Below are 21093 nucleotides of genomic sequence, written 5' to 3'. Positions count from 1 at the left end.
GGAGAAATTGTGAAGCAAATGTCCTACCCTATACACTCACAACAACTCCACTTTAAAAATGTGTCTTGGGATGGGATAAAAATTCATTATAGAAATGTATGAAACTGCCAAGCATTAAAAGGAATTAAAGACTCTCTGTTCTAAAAGTGTTCCTTGTTGACTTCCAACTTCCTGAATGTTGAATATGTATGTAATATTCAAATGGCAAATCAAAGCTGGATAAGTTAAATTCATCTGTAAGCATCTGAGGTTGTTTTTTATTTTTTTTTAGCACAAACTCTGTGTGTGTGTGTGTGTGTGTGTGTGTGTGTGTGTGTGCATGTTGCTTGCCAGTGAACCTGTAGCAGTGGCCACACCCTTTGGGCATGGTTTCAGGTGCAGAGGTGACCCCTTTAAAGTCTCAGAGAGCATCAGAAGGGCAAAGACTGCTTCTTCTGGAGCAGGAAGATGTTGGCCGTTATTTACTCTTCTTATCTGTATAAGTTCTTCCCAAATAAACACCTATTATCATTTATCTTGGGTCTGATGAACTTATTTAAACCCTGCCTTCATGTGTGTGTACACACAAATATATATATATATATATATATATATATATATATATATATATGCAGGAGAATATATATAGGTACATGTATATTGTACACATGTATGTTGATGCCAGAAGACAGCCCTGGGTATCATTCCACAGGTGTTGTCATCTTTAATTTTAATTTTTTTTTTGAGACAGGTCTCTGTCTCTGGGACCAGGAGCTTGACAACCTGGCTAGGCTGGCTGGCAAGCAAGCCCCAGCGATCTATCTGTCCCCACCTTCCAAGTGTTTGGATCACGAGAAAATACCACCATGCCCAGCTTTTTTGCATGGTTTCTGGGGATCAAATTCAGAGCCTCACACTTGTAGAGAAATTATTTCACCAACTGAGCCATCTCCTCAATATCAGAAGGAGAAATGATGGAGAAAAGAGGAAGTAATGGGGAGAGAAATTCAGGCCAGTAACCTCCAGGAAAAAGAGTACAGGCTGAACTTCAAATCATGACAAATATTTTGTCAGGGCATCGGTGGGTGTGATTGGCTACAACACGATCCACAGGTGAACAAATGAACAACAGCAGCCCTTTGCTGACCCAAAGTGGGAGAAAGTCATCAGAAGAAGGAGAAGGCTGTGTTAATGGGAAAGTAGGCTGAGCAAGACTGCAGCTTGGGTTCAGCCATGGTTCCTCACAGGAACGCACATTGCTGGCGAACGCCCGCCTGGAGTTTAGAATCTGCCCTTCCTTGCTTCTCTGTCTTTATCTCTGCATATTTATTGACCCATCTAGTTGATGTTTAAATGCCTAACTGCTATCAAGACTTTCTGCTTCCATTCCCCACATACAATCTTATACTGCTGCCCCTCACCCCTGCCCCAAATGCTCCAAGTGGGGCTGCGGATCCTCAAAGTCCTGCTGTTGTTTATTTGGTTACCTGTGATTTTCTCCAGAAAGCACTTCCTGTGTCCTTTCACCTGCTGGTGAGTCAGTCAACACAGCAATCTTCTAAGCCCTTGAATTCCAGACCCTTGTCTTTGACTCCTCAGTACAGCCTGCTGACTGGCAGAGAACCTTCCCTGATCTGAACTGGATGTGCTGTACCCGTGAGCTAACCCACTCGGGAACACATGCTAGGAGTCTTAATGGGGCTTCATGGTCCTCCCCACACAGACTTGAGATGGGAAGCTAAAGAATGGAGATGTTGTAATCACCCATAGCAACTACCATGGGAAAGAACCATTTGGAAAGGGGGCTGGAGTGACTCGCCAAGTGAACCAGTCTGAGAATTTAGGACTGACGCTTTGAAAAGCTCAGGTGACAGGACTCCACGAGGAACTTTGTCCTATTCCCCCAACCCTTCATGAACTGATGGAGGGGAAGAATATCAAGTTACCCACTGGCATCCATTTCTGGACCACAAGGGAGGTATGTTCCAAAAACATTCATTTAGCAATTTCTCTATAACTGATTCAATATGGAACTACATAGATAATTTAATGCTGTTGAATTGGAGATAGATTTTATTCTACCTATATCATATTTTTTGTCATTTTAAAACTCAAGAGTTAAAAATATATATCATTCAAACACTGTTACTAGTTACTCAAATCGGGTAGACTAAACTGGGTGGCACATTGATTTTTTACCTAGACGACTGGCCAAGTGCAAACAATGTAGCAAGTCTCGGGAACATATAGACATTCTGTTGGAGAATAAGAATTCCTGCTTTTGAACCCAGTTCACTGGGTTGGCCCAGTCCTTGGTGAAGACAGCATCCTTAGGATCCTAGCCTGGCTGCAGAAGGCTCGGTGTAGTTTCCAGGACGACCCATAGGGGGTGCTCCCGCGAAGCCGCCTCTCGGGTGCTCCTTCCTCGGAGAGCGCCAGGGCGCGCGCCCGAGCTCACGTGACCGTCTCTCGGGGCCGCGCCCGAGCGCAATGGCGGCGGCCGGGGCAGAGCCAGGTTGTGACCCCGGCGGCGGCGCCCGGTTCTTCTGCACCGCGGGCCGCGGCCTGGAGTCTTTCCTGATGCGGGAGGTGCAGGCGCGGCTGGAGGCCACGCAGGTGAGTCAGGCTCGCCGGTTCCCTCTTCCCGCCAGCGCGGGGCTTAGGCCCGGGAAGGATGTGTGAGCACTGGGCGCCCCATCCCTGCGAGCCGTGGGCGCCCCCCAGGTCCTGCGGTGACTGCTCAGAGCAACCAGCTGGTCGAGTGGTTTCTTTCTCCATCCAGTCTGGTCACCGCACTTCTGTCAACGGCCAAAGTTTCAACCAGGGGTGCGGAAGCCAGTTTTGTCCTGGATTCCTAAAAAAGGAACTATGCAGTGGCAATAATTGGAGTTATACCGTAAATGCGAATGTGCTTTCCATCATTAGTTGTTGAATCTTGTTACCTTTTTCGTCCCGGATTCCTAAAAAAAGAAACTATGCGATGGCAATAATTGGAGTCAATGCAAATGTTCTTCCCAGGCTTAGTTGTTGAGACTTGTTACTTTCTTGACGAGGTTAGGTTTTCACATTGTGACTTGCGAAAACGTAAGAAGTACATCTCAAACACTTGCGCTAACGGTAGTTTAAAAACAAACAAACAAACAAACAAAAAAACCTAATAACGCTCCTGCCGGCCTCAAAGCTACCTGTTCGCGTTTCAGTGACAACTGAACAGATTTTAAAGGCCCTCCTAGGTTCGAGAATGTGTTAATCAGGTTATTGAAAGCAGAGAAGAAAGATGGCATAGAGCAGGTCGGTACTTTTATGTGGTATGTGTTCTTGGAAAGGGAAAGCTTGGTAAAAACCAAACTAGCTGATCACCTCTGGGAGAAGTGTTCGAAGCCCACAAAAGGAATTTCTGCGATGGTCCGCAGGTGTACCCGGGAGAGTTACCAAGAGTGGCTTTGGCCACATTTGTGAATTGCACTACAGAATTTAGCAAAATGTTGAATGAAATTTATCCAAAATTGCCTCTCTATAATAATTCCTGCATTTAGCAAGGATTTAAAGGTGTTTTTTTTTTCTTTTCCTTTCCTTTCCTTTCCTTTGTGTGTGTGTGTGTGTGTGTGTGTGTGTGTTTGCATGAATGCATAGTACTGGTGGGAGCCCCAGACATCAGCTCATTTCTTTGCAGCTTGAGTTACAGGTGATTGTGAGCTGCCCAACATGAGTGCTGGAACTCGAACATGGGTCCTCTACAAGAGTAATACCTGGTCTTAACCAGGTGAATCCAATGATGTATTCAAGTCATGCAACTACAAAATGACAACAGTAATATTCAGATTCTGAATATCAAGCATTACTGTATAATATCCAACTCAGCCAGCCGTGTGGCTATATATAGTGCCACCCTGGGATTTTCTCTGCCAACTTGACCAGCTTAGTGTGGAAATGATAAGGTGTGATCCAATCTGGATATCTAAGATTGTTAGAAAAGGGGTCCTATTTGTTTGTCTCCTCCAAAGACAAAATCATTTGAGGGAAACTTCAACAGACAAGGACTCAGTCAAATATGAGAGAAATTTTCTAGACAGCAAGAGCAGGTAAATGCCAAGAGAATTTTCATATTCTGCTCTGATGTAGTTTTAGGAATAGAGATATGTGGAAAGAACATATGAACAGATACCCCTCAAATTGTATCCCAGCTGCTCTGACTAGATAGAAAGCAAGCTCTCCAAGTTAGTTGCTGGCGCTGTCGTTATTACTTCAGAATTACCTCAACATTCCCTAAGTATTTGAGATGTTAGATGCTATGTGCATATGATTTAATCCTCCGAAATATGTCACCTTCACCCCCATTTACAAAGACATAAGGAAACTGACCTTGGAAGGAGTCCTTGTGTCTGAATCTAGCTTCGAAGTCCATGTATTTTATCATTATTAGCTGGGTCCTTTACTGTCTGCCTGCACTGGAACCATGGCTGGGTAAGTGAGAGCTCTTCTAGTTGTGGCAATCCTAGGACCTTGAGTGCCCAAGGCCATGGTGCTGGACTGGTAGGCCCAGCGGCTTACAGCTTCGCATTCCCAACCGTGAGGTGCTATTGCTTCAGACTTTAGATACAAAAGCTCTATGACAACTCAGGGTGGAGGCTTATGACTCTGGGCTCCAGCAGCCCTGATATTCTTGTAGTCCCTGACATTCAGCGGCAGTGAGTGGCAGCAGCAGGTAGTGGCACTCCATAACAAGTAATGGCTGCTGAGTTATAGCTCGTGGGCCTAGAGTACCAGGACCCTAAGCCCTTGGCAGTGGCTAGTGCATACATTGTTCGGGCTGGGACCTTTGGCCTTTAAGGCTTAGCAGCACCATGAATTCTAGCAGCCAGCGCCCACCATTTCTCATCTTAGCTCTTTAGTGCCCTTGTTCATTTTGCCACTGTTCACTGTCATTTCTCTTACATGCTCACTGGGCAGCATCCTCCATTATTTCTACCACCTTTGCTTCTGCAGCCAGCTTTGTCACCTCTTCTGCCATTTTCTCTTTGTGTCACCAGCTCACCCCACCTTAATGATAAAGATTTGAAATAGGCAAGAAAAGATCATTCAAAGGAATCCTGTTACTGATCCTAAGTTTGCAACAACACCTGGAGACATGACAGAAGAGTGTGTCCCAGCTGGATCAGAAAAGAAGCTAACGAGCCTGCTTTTGCCAGCCATAAAGGGATGTGGTGAGGATGTATATTTACATCAATCAAATATAACCCCACCTACAAGTGAAATTAGTCATGGCACTAGTCATGGCAAGGCCCCCGCATGCAAATGATGATCTGTTTGTACCAATCACTGGTCTTTTGCTGGGCTGTAGGACAAAGTGTTCCCCCTCTGGCCTGAATAAGAATAAGTGCTGGCTAAGCAGGGTCATCTGTACTTTACAAAGACTTGTGTTGCTGGAGTTTCTTGACCCACCAGGTCCAGCCACTTCAGCCCCAAATAAACACACAAAGATGCTATATCAATTATAAAACTGTTGGCCAGTGGCTAGGGCTTCTTACTGGCTAGCTCTCTCTTTATTATTAACCCATTACTACTAATCTATGTATTTCTACATGGCCTTATCTTACCAGAGAACACGTGATGCATTCTGTCCTCCCAGTCACTACATGGCACCCCTCCAGGGTCTCTCTCTGCCTACCCCTGAAATTCTCCCAGTCCTGCCTATCTTCCTGCCTCTGTTGGCCAGTGTTTTATTCATCAACCAATAAGAGAAACATATATACAGAAGGACATCCCCCATCAAACTTGTAATGTCAAAAAAAAAAAAAAAAAAAAGGGTTCAATTCAAGCCATGGCTGAAATAGTGCCTTCTTAAAGCAGTTTGCAGCAAGCAGCTGTAGTTGCCATGTACCTTCCCCAAGGCATTCATGGAGTGTCCAGTGGTATTAGGGCAGTCCAGCTACACAACTGACTGACAGTCCTTGTGAAAAGCAGCCAGAGCACCAGAGAAGGGTCTAAAGCACACAGGGAGTCAAATTTCCCCAGCCCCTGACATCTTCGTTTATTTAAAGGAAAAATAAACATTAAGAGGATTATTTGGAGGGTTCTTTGCTATCGTTAACATCATTGTTTAACAGTACTGTAACAATAAGCTGTCTTCTGCCCCCCTAGTCTGTTTCACCTTGATATCTGAGGGGAAGGATTCTAAGACACCACACTGTACAAAAACATGTGATTGCTCTAATTTGTATATACAGTAGTGTAGTGCTTGTTTATAACTTGCACATATGAACTCTGTCCAGATGACAGAGGAACTAATACCATGTCAGTTGTTAAAACAATTGTTTAGGAAATAATGACAAAGAAGGAATCTGTGCTTGTTCAGTATATCCACAGGATTTACTTCCTAAATACTTTCAGTCTGAGATTCATTGAATCCACCAAGAGGGCTCCTGCAGTTACAGAGGACCAACTGCAATGTGGGGAACTACCCTGTAGCACTGAGTAAAGGCTGTGTCTGCAAAGCCACAGTAAAGAACATACATTTTACTCTTACATTATTCTTTAATGGATTTGTGATTTCGAATAAGTTGTTCAGATTTCTCAGCCTCACTTTTCCTTGGCTAATTCCTACTTTCATGGCATCTTTACGCTAAAGACAGATTGTATAGCGTGCAGGGCAAATATTTGGTGCTTCATAAATGCTTTCCCACAAAATCATTCTTGTGGTGAGAAGAGTCTCTTAAAAATGTAGGTTTACTGGAAGAAAATTAATATTCAAAACTCTGAATTTATAAAACAAATTAATTCAGAAGGATGATTGTTTACTTTTAGAAGATAATCACTCAATTTTAATCAGTGTTTTTCCAATTTTAGTGAACATAAGACTCACCAGGGAAGCCTGTTGAAGGTGCCAGCCCCAAAAGGTTTTTCTTTCAGTAGAGCGGCTGATGAGCTCAGGTGTTTGCATTGAACATGAAAGCACTCTCCTTTCCCAGGTGACTGTCACTCCAGTAAATCCGCCAAAACAGCTTGCAGCAGGCAGCCTCCTGTGTATTCCCTTTAGCTGTTTTTCATGGGCACAGAAACAAACAGAATAATATGGTGAATTCTCCCTGCTCATCAACCAGCTGCCATAGAGATCAGCCCACAGTGAATTTGGTTTCACTCCCCCTCCCCCACCATACTTCTAACCCATGGGATTTTGAAGTAGATCCCAGGAATCGTTTCATCTGTACATTTGTTTGTGTGGCTCTAAACTATGACTCTTTCCATAGCAGTATATATAGTGTCAAGGAGATGAACTTTTAAAAATATATCACCTTATCATTTACACAGCTAAAAAAAAATCATTTCTTCTCAACACATACCTAATTAGTATTCAAAGTCAAATTAGTTTTATAATATCACTTTTGTTTTTAAATTTGTGTATTTAAGTAGGGGTTTAAATACCATCTACATACTGTGATTGGTTGATATTCTTCGTCTAATCTATAAATTTACCTCTGTTCTTTTTCTCTCAGAATTCTCATATTAAAGTGACTGAGTTGTTTTGTCCCTAATCTAAAGCAATCCCTAAAATAAAGGCCTGATAGTAAATATTTTATTCTGTCTGCATCACAATCAGTTTCTGTCACATATTCCTGTAGGCTTTATGAGTCATGTGATTTCTATTATATTTTTCTTCTTTGTTTTATATACATCCCTTAAAAAAAAAAAAAAATTAAGCCATTTTCAGCTAACCGGGCCAATTTCCTGACCCTCCGTGACTGTGCTATCGGATAGTCACTACCCCCACAGTGGCTATTTAGGGTTAAATAAGAATCCGGTTTTTCAGACACCTTAGTGACACTTCAGATGCTCAGAAGCTATACATCCTGGTGGCTCCTAGATTGGACACAAAGTTACCCTCATCTAGAATTGCCTACTGTGGTGGTTTGGACAAGAATGGCCCTTCCCAGGCTCATATATTTAAATGTCTGGTCCCCAAGAGGCAGACTGTTCAGGAAGAATTAGGAGATGTGGCCCTGTTAAAAGTGGTGTGTCACTGGGGGTGGGATTTGAGATTTCAGAAGCCCATGGGAGACCCAGCCTGTCACTCTGTCTCTCTTCTCTGTCTCTGTCTGTGTCTCTGCCCCACCCACAACCTCTTGCTAAAAGCAGCCAGAACACCAGAGAAGGGTCTAAAGTTCACAGGGTGTCAAATTTCCCCAGCTCCAACATCTTAGTTTATTTAAAGGGCTAAGAGCATTATTCTTTTTTTTTTAAATTTATTTATTAGTTCTAGTTAGGGAACAAGCTTTTTCACATGTAAGTCCCTTCTCCCTCTCCCTCCCCTCACCCCCATCAATGGTCTTAACTTACCCATAAAAAGATATAGGCTAACAGAATGGATACGAAGACAGAATCCATCCTTCTGCTGTTTACAAGAAACACACCTCAATTTCAAAGACAGGCAATACCTCAGAGTAAAAGGATGGGAAAAAATTTTCCAATCAAATGGGCTCAAGAAACAAGCTGGTGTAGCAATCCTAATATCCAACAAATTAGACTTTAAACTGAAAGCAACCAAAAGAGATGAAGAAGGGCATTTCATACTCACCACAGGAAAAGTCCATCAAGATGAAGTCTCAATCCTGAACATCTATGCCCCTAATATGAAAGCACCCACATTTGTAAAAGAAACATTACTAAAGCTCAAACCACACATAAAACCACACACACTTATAGTAGGAGACTTCAACACCCCTTATACCACTAGACAGGACCACCAGACAGAAACTTAACAAAGAAACAAAGGATCTGACAGAAGTTATGACCCAACTGGGTTTAACAGATATCTATAGAACATTCCATCCAAACACAAAAGAATATACCTTCTTCTCAGCGCCACATGGAACCTTCTCAAAAACTGTCCACATAGTTGGCAGCAAAGCAAACCTCCACAGTTGCAAAAGAATTGAAATAACCCCCTGTATCTTATCAGACTACCATGCATTAAAGCTAGAATTCAACAGCAATACAAATTGCAGAAAACCTACATTCGAGTGGAAAATGAATAACACCCAATTGCACCATTCCTGGGTTGAGGAAGAAATAAAAAAAGAAATTAAAGACTTCCTAGAATTTAATGAGAATGTAGACACAACATACCCAAACTTATGGGACACTCTGAAAGCAGTGTTAAGAGCATTATTCTTGTAGAGGACCTGAGTTAAGATCACAACACCCACATCACTTAGTTCACAATTGCCTGTAAGTTCAACTCCAGGAGATTCCAATCTATGACCTCTTATGGCACCCAAACACATATGTGTTTTTCTACACACATATATGTAATTAAAAGTAATAAAAATAAGTTACCTCAAAAGCAATGAAAAAAACCTGGTGGAAAAGGGAAACGCTAGCTTTATCAGTTGATGAGTTCTTAAAGACTGACTGACTGACATTCATTCTCCCTCCTGCTTTGAGATAATGTTACTATTCACAAAGAGAAAATTGCTTGTATTCATATATGTGACTATGTCATTCTCACAGTCACTCAATTAGTAAACTATTTCTGTGTTTCTCATATGTGAAAAGACTAGGAAGCCTTGTGTAAATTCATAAGACAGCAATACTGCCTTGGGTTTTGAAAGTGGATTTGTTATTTTAATCATGATTTGATGTCCTGAATATGTCAGCCTTTTCAGGAAGTAGATACTGTCATGAGACCCAGCTCACCCCAGGTGACCAGCATCAGTTTCAAGGTTGGTGTGACCCAACTACTGCTTACTAGGCCAAACCTATTGAAAGTTCTTCCACTTTCCAGTGTCACCATACTGACCAGCCTTCCTGTACATGACCCTTGGGGTACACATTCAACCTATAGCACAAGGTACCCCAGATTCCCTGGTGCCTTCATTCCAGAAAGCTTAGGATTATGTTGGTCAGCCATGAACATTGTGAAAAGAAGAACTCCAAGACAGTTCATGTCCTTCCAGGACCTATGACAGCTAGGAGGTTTAGGGATTCCTTTGGCACCAAGTGCAATTTCCCACACCACATTCAGTTCCCTGTAAATCAGTGAGTTTCCCGTTTCCCTTCTTCCCCACATACCACATGTTCAGCCCAAAGCCTATTTCTGTGCAGTATTCATATCTCACTCCTATCTATTTTCCTGCTCCATAGCCACGTGTCCCTCATTTCTACCTCAGTAATCTGTTCTCCCTCCAGCGTCGCATTCTCCACCCAGTCCTTTATGCCCCTTTCAAGGTAATTTTTCTGTCATCTAAATCATCGCTGTCATAGTTTTCATCAAAATTCTTTAATTGGCTGCCCATTACCATCCATGGTACTCAGAATTTGATGGCCATGTATCAGGCTGGCCTAAGCTATGCCATCCGTCCCCCTGACATTATCTATCAGTCAGCATAATTCAGCCAATGCTGCCAGCATGCTGACAGTATTCTGCAGCCAGGTTTCTGTTGCTTCTGCACCTGTTTCTGTTTGTTAGAGTTCTGCTTCCTAGATCTTACAGGATTCGTCCCAACATGTTAGAAACAGTGGCTTCCTGATCAGTGTTAACATATTGTTTCATTTTCTTCTAGGTTTAATTTATAGTATTGTCTTACAAGTTTTACATCTTAGTTTATATGTCTGTTACATTATGGTTCATAAGCAGTGGGTGAGGTTGGCAGTGTAATTTTGAATATTTTGTCTTTTATTTTTTTTCCAGGCACATAGGTGTGTACTTTACAAGAGGAAGCATAATAGTCTGACCACATGACCTTATACAGATTATGTAGCCTACCCTAAATGTCAGTTTGTGACATGGAAAATGGGCATGATAAAATCTATGTTTAAAGGAAAATAACATGTTGGCAGTATCTACTGCAGAACCTAACAAATGATAGTTGTTCCACAAATGACCAAAGGAAAAAAGAAAGTAACCCTTATTCTGACCCAAAGTCATATTACTATCTGTTTTTCTGAGTCTAGGTTGAATATATTTCAGGAAAAGTGTTTTTCACCACCTGTTCAGATTTGGCCTCCATGAAGAAGTTAAAGTCAGCAGAAAGACTGTTTTTGCTGATTAAGAAGCAGCTTCCGATCACAGTTCCTTCTCTGAGCAAAGGTACAGTGTGTGCCCGCTGTTCTTACCCACCTGCTATGTGACCAAGTTCGCCCACCCAACAAATGTGTGTATCCGGTTTACACTCCAGTTCATTCATACTGTGTCATTTGAGTTTTCAGTTGCCTGGTATTATCACATATCTATAGCCAGCCAGCTCCTTTGCTTCTCTGTGAAACCTGCTGCCTGCCTTCTGGGTTATATTGTTCATGTTTTCTTTCTAGAAATAAATATGTTGTATTTATTTGATTTTTTTGAAGCACATAATAACCATAATACAATTTTGCATCACAAGTTGGCAAAAACTTTCACAAATTTTAACTAAATAATATAGTTAGAAAATTACTACATAGGAAAATTTTCTTCTCCTAGAACCATCAGTGTTTTCAACAAAATTATGCCAATTTATAAAGACATTTTGTAATTACTCCCTAACTTTAAAATGATGTTGAATAAATGATTTCAAGTTCATGATGAAAGCCACTTTTAAAAGGCAGACACCACAGTATTTAACATTGCCTTAACCTTCAGTCTGATTACTATGTGCATAAGACATCAAAGAAGTTGCAAATGACAGAAATCAAGGAAAAAGAAATTAGAGCAAAACCCAGGGATTTGTCATGTGACCATAATTTCTCCCCAGTCATTCATACACTGTCATCTTGAAGGAACTATAGTGATAATTTTCAGATCAACTTAGTGACTTTTCTTTAGAAAGAAAGGTTAAAGGTCACTAGGCAAGCTGACAGCCCTGAACTTATAAGTGGCCTGTGTATCTGAAGTTTGATTTCACAGAAACTCATTTTAAGATTTATGTTAATATTTTGTGTTCTAAAATGAAATGGGTCCAAGGTTTAGCTGCTCTGTTTCTGACCTCTATATTTTTCAGTTTTGGGCCAAGGTCATAATCTTGGGTCTGTGCATAAACTCACCCTTCCCTGAGTATCACAGGATAAGTGGCTTTGCTAAAGTAGTGCATGGGATTTCTATAAATTCCATAAATCTTAGAGCTCTGTATTGAAATAATGAAATTTATTCTGCTGTACATTCTTAGGATAAATTATATAAAATCCAAATGAAAGTGAAATTTTGTTCATGTAGCAATTCAGTAAAATATTTTCAGGATATAAAGGTCATGAAATCTGGTCGGTGAAGTAATAGACGATTGTCTATAAAGCTTGAAGATGGGTAAACTGAGGTTTTATCTTTTTAGGAAAAATACTTAATGAAATGCAAAGACTTGTAAATGATGATCCAGGAAGCTGGCTGAAGGCCATTTCACTTTGGAAAGAACTTCTTGAATGTGATACAAAAAGAGAAAAAGTTTCTCAAAGGGACGCTAACCCACTAAAACGCAAAGTGGGAGAAAATGAGATTGTCATTGCTAAGAAACTAAAAGTAGAGGAGATACAAATGGTTGAAGAGAGTCACAGGGAAGACCAGCGGGACAGACTAACTGAATACTACCTGGAGCAAGGGAATGCTGTCACTCAAACCGAGGCGCTTCAAGAACAAGGACCCCAGAATGATCTGGTAAAGACAGCTGGCACAGAGAACCTGGAAGACTTGACCTTCCGAGTTTCCTGTCGCTGCAGCGGGAATATCGTAAAGGCCTTCACTGCACAGGTATGCTCACCTCCCAGGTGGAACCCTGCCTTCTGGAAGCACACCTCTTACATCACAGATAATGCGGCCCAGACAGATGATGAGGTCTGACGTCATTTGCCTCAGCGACTCCAGAAGAAAGCTGTGCCATTGCACATGACGGCCTTTTGCTTTCTGCCTAAACATCTTCTTAAGTTCATAGATGTCCTTTGCATATGTAAATGCTGATGCTGTGGCCTTAATATGTTTGGGTTCTTCTTCATTACGATTACATGCTTTCTGAGGACCACCCTGCGCTGTGTGATATTTGCAGGCATGTCACTGGGACCTAGACCACATGAAGTCTAACAGTCGAGGGAAAGGTGAACACCTTCCATCCCAAGACCTCGTGGCTGGCCCTTACAAAGTCCAGTAGCACAGAATGGGTCTGGATCTTTTAGCCAAACTTAGGATCACACAGACCGTAAAGGTGGGTCTGGTAAACTGATCTGATCATGTGTGTAGACATGGTAATAGTTAATGCATGATCTTTTGTTGTGTGCTCATTTTTTTTATTAGAAGGGTCATATATATCAGGTCATGGTCTTATGTCACACACCTAAAATTGCCAGAGTAGAGATTACACACAAGTAGAGAGTAGTCCTAAAGGGTTGGAAAAGGGAGAAAGTAAAATACAGCCCTATTGTCTTCCATAGGCAGTCTTGAAGTTGTATTTCATTATTACTAAATTCCCATCAAGTGATAGCTAGCTCCTGTCCATTTTAAAGTTTCTTCTATCTTATATTCTTTTCTATAACCTTTCCTATAACTTGCCTCCTTGTAGGAGGTGGGAAGAGTGGTTGGAATTGCTCTCATGAGGAAGTTTGGATGGAAAGCCAATTTGAGGAATCCATATTTAGAGGTAATGAATATCCATCTCAATTTCTATACGACAGCGTCATCTCCTTTCCATGCTTTTCAGGTTGACTTCAGTTATAAAAAGTGTGTCCAGCAACCTGCTTCTCTTCGGCAGCCAAATAGTGCAGAAATGTCTTATCCAAACTGGAGTCACTTGGCCACAGTTGAAGATAACATTTATAATGAGGTTGCAGAGGCTCCCCCATGGTCTTCTCATGCATAAAAAAATATCTTTAATAACAGATATCTCTATAAGAAATTATTTGTTATAGCTGCTGTGTAAAGAAAATGAATAATAACCTAAAGACTCAGAAAATGTGATAGTATTGTTACTAGTGGCTTTTATTTAGAACAAAGAAATTCGGAGAGTAACAAAAATTAACCTTCCCTATATTTTGAAAAACATCGTCTAAATTTGGCAGTCAGTTATTTTAATAATTTATGTATGAATTTATTCCATGTGATACAACTTTATGGACACAGAGCTGGCCAAATAAGTGAGAACCCTTTGTGAGTTGTTGAATTTTTTCCCCTTTATCTATATTTTCCCCTCTAAAATATAGTATCTGATATAAATCTAATGGTATACCCAAAATATTTTGACCCCCAGATTTTTTGGTGTAGTGTTGTCTCCCCCACTTCATCCTCTCTGTTTTCTCCATCTCTCCCCAACTCCAGTACACTGCCAAAATCATCTCACAAAAATACCATCAGTTTAGCTCCTACCCACATGTCATGGGGTTAATAATGGTTCTAATGGGTTAAAGTAACTGTGCAAAACCATAATTAGTATTAAAGCAATGAATAATAAAATGTATTACTGAAATCGATGAAGAATCAAATCTTAAATTTTATCCTGTAAAATTGATAGGAAATCAGTTTTATAGTAGGGGTAGCTGTTCTTGACATTTGGTATGTGAAAATGAGATCGATATATATTAAAACTTGAAATAGAACAGAATTCTATTAAATGATTTTTGCTAAAATGCATAAATCAATACAATTGGAAAGCTCAGCTGTGATGTTTTAGTTGATGGAGGAATTGTCCACAAATGGAACCACTTTGTATAATTCTTGATACAATTTTCCCATATTGGAATTGCTCTGGTGAAACTGCTAATCCTGAACCTGACTTTGGGGGCTGGGGTGTGACTCATTTGATAGAGCATTTACCCAGCATCTGTGAGGCCCTGGATTCCATGTTTGATCTCTAGCAGCAGGTGGGGGGAGAGATGGGGGGTCCATGGACACTTTTGAGTGAAAGTACCATGGATCACGAGGTTCACTGTGTTAGAATGGTCTATAAAGCTCTTCAGATTATAAGAATAAGAGAAATTCCCACTTTTTTGTTTTGTGTGTGCTGCTAATTATGACACATTAAATTCTATCCAAGACCTAATAGAAGGAAGGAAAGAGGCTAGAGGATTTGGGGGGTGGGATTGTTTGTTGGGGTTTTTTGAGTTTTTTTGTTGTTGTTTTTTTTGCAACTTGACACAAGATGGAGTAATGTGGGAAGAGAGACCTCAGTGCAAATGCCTTCATCAGATAGCCTGTGGGTGGATCTGGGGGGTATTTTCTTAATTAATCTTTGATGTGGGAAGGCCCAGTTCACTGGGGGTGGCAGTGCCACTCTGGGCATGTGGTCCTGAATTATACAAGGCAGCAAGCTGGGCAAACCACTGGAGCAAGCCAGCAAGCAACATTCCTCCATGGTGTCTGCTTCAGTTCCTGCCTCCAGGTCCCCTCCCTGAGTTTTTGCCTTGACTCCCCTCTGTGATAGAATGTTACCTGAGAGTTGTAAGATGGAGTAAGCCCCTTTCCCCCAGGTGGCTTTTGGTCCTGGTTTATCACAGCAACAGAAATCTAACTAAGTCACTTGCCTGCAAATGGTAGAGAGGACACCCTGGCTTAGGAAAGCATCCTCTACTGTGCACTGTCCATGCGCTAGGGCAGGCAGCCCTGTATGGCTGCAATCCTGCTTAAGGTTAGAGTAGACTTGAGGGAAGTCTTTGCTACCCCAGTCTAAAAAGCTCAATCCAAGTACTACAATCTAAATTTGTTCACTTCTGGTTAAGGACAAAAGACTACAGTTTTTCTTTCCAGACATGACAAGTAGGTCTTGGCATTTCTTATTACAATACAGATCATATAAACTCAAAACAAATGCTTCAGATTGCCAGTAACTTGACGTGGCGCCTTCCTGTGCCGTTCTGATTCTGTTTGTTCTTTCAGATCTTCATGCACCTGAGTGACGCTTACTCTGTGGTGGGAATTCCCCTGTTCAGGTAATGGTTGGAGTTGTAGAATTAAGAACTTACTTTCATTTACGTAGTATGGAGTGTTGAGACAGGAAAGGAAGCAAAGCTTTCTGGGATCCTTGCTTGGGGGTAGGGTCTTGATATGACCTGTTAGAGCTGATTGACCATGGTCATCCATGATTACAGGATAAATCTTGAAACAATGCATCATTATTTCATGGGTAGTTTTCACAGACCCATGTATAAGCTGTAACTGTTAGTCTATTGACATCTGGGAGATGTAATTTAAAAAGAAAATAAAGCATGGTTACTTAAATGCATATCAAACATTCTCTAGATTTCATTGCCATTATTGTTTTATTACGAGTGGCTAAATGACTTTTAAAGTGCCTCTCTACTCATGCAGAGTACTAATTAAGCTCAAATTCTTTTTTCAAACATATTGACTGAACTTTTCCTATGCAGGAGGTGCTTTTTCTAGGTGTTTTGGGATGAAAGCTGGTTGGATGCAAAATAGTCATTCTTGGGTTCTTGGAAGCTCGTAAATAATAATGGCTTTTTAAAAATGTCTTGTGTGACTAACCCTGTTCACACAATATAGGAATTTAGATAACTTTTTCTGTTAACTCTGCATTTGCCTTAAGCTTATGTTTTCTCATTCTCAAATGAGAATTTATTTTTAAAATGCTAAAGGTGGCTCTTATTCAGAGGTGAGCTCTCCAGTTGGCCAGCCCAAGGCAGAGAGCTTTGCAGAGGCCCAAGAATGCTGAATGATTTGCCCCTGCTATCTGCTGGTCATATGGCACACTCTGCTAGTGTCTCTCGGCCACCAAGGATCAGGAGTTAGGTGAAGGTTCTTGGTACCACAACCCCTGTGAGACTATTACCTGCCTTGGTGCCCTGCTGCTTACCCTGAGTCACTTCCAGCTCCTCAGACTGCCTGCTGCAGGACCCTGGATGACTTTAATTCCAGTACTTCTGCCTCTCTGGCTTTTCTTAAAATCCTTGAATTGCTGACAGAAGGAATGGGGGAAACTGCAGAATGATTGCATTTATTGATGATCACCAAAACAAAGGTAGGAAGGACAAGTAAAACATAAAATATACATTTTATAAGGATTTATATCATGGGCTGGAGAGATGGCTTAGAGGTTAAGAGCACTGGCTGATCTTCCAGAGGTCCTGAGTTCAATTCCCAGCACCCACATTGTGGCTCACAACCATCTATAATGAGATCTGGTGCCCTCTTCTGGTGTGTAGGCATACATGCAGGCAGAACACGGTATACTTAATAAATAAAATCTTTTTAAAAAATTCATATTATAAAGTCAGTCTCAGTTGGTCTCTGTCTTCCTGTTCCCCCCTCTCTTCCTCCCTCCCTCCCTCTCTCTCTCTCTTTTTCCCCTTATTCACACCTCGATGCTGGGAGTCGAACCCAGCGCTTCACACACATTCATGCTATACAGGTGTTTTAGTTCTGAGATACATTGTTACTTTGACCCCCCCCTCCACCTCCGCCAGAAAATGTGAGTCTAAAAATTAACTGAAAAAAAAAAAAAAAGAATATCTCAACCCTAATGGTACTAAATGCAGCAGTGATATATTTAGATTCCAACACCAAGTAAACTAATATTTTAAGTTTTCAGTTATATATAAAACTTAAATATTTATTCAGCAAGTATATATAGCTACATATGTGTTTTTAAATCATTAAATTTTATTATTCCAATTTTTTCATACTTGTAGAAAAACAAGTCATGCCATATAGCATTTCAAATGGTAATTAATAATGAGCTGAAAGTTTAAAAACTCAGTTGTACCTGAAAATGAAGACCCAGAACTGGAATTCACGGTGCAATTGAGAAGGTTACAATTGATACCCTGTGGTGGGTTGAGTGGACTGCCTCAGTGAAGGAGGGAGTGGTCTCAAAGGTGTCAGCTGACTAAAAGTGATGATTTGGAAGAGTGTGAGTAAAAGGACCAACATGGTAACCCTGACCATGGAAAACAGTAAAAAATTATGAAACAGCATAAGATAGCCAGGGTGTCTGAGGGCCACATCCAAATGCATATCTTAGTAGTTCCAAAAGGCCTTGCTTTCATTAAAGACAAGAACTGTTTGGCTCTTTTGATGAGCAGTTTGAAGTCCCAAGGGTTATTAGCTGTATCTATACCACATGGTTATGGTATCACGTCTCTGCTATAAAATCAAGAAAATAATACTACCTACTCTATAGCTATCTTAGTTACCTATTGGTGTGGTAAGACACCATGACCAAAGCAGCTTAGAGAAGAAATGTTTTATTGGGGGCTTATGGTTCCAGAGGGTTAGAGTTCATCACCATCATGGTGGGGAGCATGGCAGTAGGCAAGTAGGCGTGATGCTGGAGCAGTAGCTGAGAGCTCACATCTTATCTCACGTTGGGAGCAGAGAGATACATTGGGTCTGGCATGGGCCTTTGAAACCTCAAAAGCCCACCCTTATTGGCACACCTCCTCCAGCAAGGCCACACCTCTCAGTCCTTCCCAAGCAGTTCCACCCTCTGTGGACCAAGTATTCATATATGACCCGTGGGAGCTATTCCCATTCAAACCATCCAAATATCTTTTTGGCTGGGGTTAAATGAGCCAAGCTGTGTGACAATGCTCTGTGCTGTTTCTGTGATTCAGCGCATGCTGAATACATTTTCACTTTTATTTTTTGTAATGATTCAGTGACTAGTGAGGAAGGAGAGGAACTTTGACTAGAGTGACAGGAATCTATTCAATTAGTTTGAGGGGACACAACTGTGTCTCTGAGTATGATGGTTATTAAGTTCCAGAAATCCAGTCTGGGAGTAGTGTGGCACATGATAAATGATTGACCAATTAGGAAAGAGCTAACTAATGGATGGCAGATGGACAAAGAATCTAAGAGACTTGCAAAGCTGGACCAGGTAGCACACACTTTTCTTCTAAAACAGGACGCTCTGGGTGCATGGTGAATCTAAGACAGCCAGGACTGCATGGCAAGACCATGTCAAAAGGAAGAAAGAAAGGAGAGAGAGAGGGGGGAGAAGAAAGGAAGGAAGGAAAGACGAGAAGGAAGGAAGGGGAGGCAGGGAAGGAGAGAGGAGGAGGCAAAGAGGAGATAGAAAGTGTGAAAGAACGAAAAGAAAGGAGGTGTGAGGGGATTAAGTAAGGCCTTCCCAGTGGACAAGAGAAGGGAGACACACCACTACCACCCCGGGCAGATGTAGCAAAATTCCTGTCTCCATTTCTTTTCCGTCACTGTGATAAAATGCTCTGACAAAAGCAACTTAAGGGAGAAAAGGATTCTTTGGCTCCCAGGTTGCAGTCTACTATAGCAGAGAAACCACATTCCACCCACAGCCAAGAGCAGAGAGCAATGAATTAACATATATAGTGCCTAGCTTGCCTTCTCCATCTTGTACAGCCCAGGATTCCCTACTCAGGGAAGTGTTGTGTCCACGGTAAAGACAGGTCCTACCACATCAATTCATGTTATCAAAACAGTTCCTCACAAACATACCAGTAGCTAAGCTAAATCTCAAGAGCTCTTCCCAGGTGTGCCTGGAGAGCTGCCTCTAGGCATTAAGATCATGCCAACTACCCCATCCTTGTCTTGATGGAGGATGTTGTGTAAGAGAAAAAAAAGACAAAATTTATCTATGTGGAAAGAACCAAAACCTATATTTCCTTTTGAACAACTAAAATCTAATATTTGAACAAATCCTAAACAAGTAGATCATTGTTCTTATTCTCAAGAATTTGAGCTCTGCTTCCCCCTAAGCTCCTCCATGCTGGTTTGAATGCATCCTTTTGTTGGAGTCAGAGCAGGTCATGATGCCTAGGTTTAAGCAAAGTAAGAACACATTTGCATTTGGCAGGTATTGTCAGATTTATCAGAAGTCCTGTATAAATCTCTGCACCTTGGAAGACTTTGTAAACTTTTCAACTGAGGACCATTTTCCTCATGGGGGTCACCTTATTGCTATCTGTAGTATAAACTGATGTGTTTTATAGCAAGATAATTGTCAAGCTTACTCTGTAAGAGCAAAATTCACTGATCAAAATATTTTATGGTTTACAGCTTGGAATTCAAAGCTATGAATATGGTAGTATTTATGATATGGGCTATTATTTCCTGAAAAGACTTCATTTAAAAGGCCAATTCAATTCACATGGCTTTACCACACCAAACCACCTAGCTATAACAAGAAGTACACAGTATATGTATTAGAAAGCAGTATATGTCATCTTGTTTAATAATTTAAGAGGCAAAAAAAAATTAAGAGGCTTGTGGTAGTTACAAACAAAACAGAATAAAGTCAGATAAAGTTGAGAAACAAAATGATAAGAGAAATCAAAGCCTGGAATTACATTGAAAGTTTTATAGAAGAGCGCAGAAAACATTGTAACCTTATGTGACAGCCCTCTTATTGTTTTCTAAAATAAACCTACCCCAAAACACCAGCACAAATTCTTGAAATCATAACTTCTTTATCTTACCCACAAACTGTAGCTACAAAACCGCATTGAACTTTCTAAGATGCCCCTTACAAGCATCATTACAAAGGTAGGAATGGAGTTTGGAGAGGCAGCTCAGTCTTTAAAATGCTTGCTATACCCTCGTGGTGGCGTATGTTTGTAACCCAGCCCTGGGGCAGTAGAGACAGGCGGGTACCTGTACTCACTGTTCAGCAATCCAAGCCTAATCAGCAAGCCTCAGGTCCCATGAGAGACTCTGCCTTAAGAAACAAGGTGGACAACCTCTGAGAAATGGCTTCTGACCTACATACGCTCACACACATGCACGCACACAGAATAGTAGAAGTGATGCACAATAGTTTGACATCATTTGAACTACTTTGAAGTCTGTCAAATGTAGTAACATGGTAGCTAGGATGAGGGATGGGTGTAGGGTGGCTGTGCTATAGTTAAGAATGAGAGCCGAGATTCATTTGTATGCTCCCACCTCATTGTGTCTTCCGAGATGCAACTCAGCAGAAACCACGCTTACAAAAGAGACTGAATTTCCCATATTGCATCCGGATCACAAAGCCTTGTCCTCTTGATGATACCAGCTGTCACCAGCTGTTCTATGTAAACACAGGGAAGTGCTAAGTAAGAGGTTTCCTTTGTGTGTGAATATATTTTTGTAACTTGAACATAGAGTTTAAATTTCAGTTGTCTAGAAAAATTTGTTATTCTTAAATACCATGCTGGTTGATTAAACAAAGGCCCAATGTAGAAGGTATTTAATAATGA

General features: G+C 41.1%; 1 protein-coding gene across 5 annotated transcripts in view; it reads left to right on the top strand.

Annotated features, from left to right (window-relative positions):
• The first annotated feature begins 2438 nt into the window (after positions 1 to 2438).
• Positions 2439 to 21093, top strand: part of Thumpd2 (THUMP domain containing 2) — a 31026-nt gene continuing 12371 nt past the window's right edge. For 2 of the 5 annotated variants that reach the window (XM_027417895.2, XM_027417899.2), the window contains exons 1-5: positions 2439 to 2595; positions 10930 to 11065; positions 12276 to 12688; positions 13491 to 13568; positions 15797 to 15849. In XM_027417895.2, coding sequence (XP_027273696.1) covers positions 2470 to 2595; positions 10930 to 11065; positions 12276 to 12688; positions 13491 to 13568; positions 15797 to 15849 — 806 coding nt within the window. In that variant the 5' untranslated portion in view covers positions 2439 to 2469. Of the gene's footprint in view, positions 2596 to 5009; positions 5184 to 10929; positions 11066 to 12275; positions 12689 to 12980; positions 13137 to 13490; positions 13569 to 15796; positions 15850 to 21093 lie in introns of those variants that run through there. The other 3 variants (XM_035445353.1, XM_035445354.1, XM_035445356.1) reach the window with 3 other exon arrangements.

This window comes from Cricetulus griseus, chromosome 5 (genome assembly GCF_003668045.3).
Source record: "Cricetulus griseus strain 17A/GY chromosome 5, alternate assembly CriGri-PICRH-1.0, whole genome shotgun sequence".
NCBI lineage: Eukaryota > Metazoa > Chordata > Mammalia > Rodentia > Cricetidae > Cricetulus > Cricetulus griseus.
The sequence above is the reverse complement of the archived record's forward strand: the minus strand, read 5'-3'. Positions and strand labels throughout refer to the sequence as shown.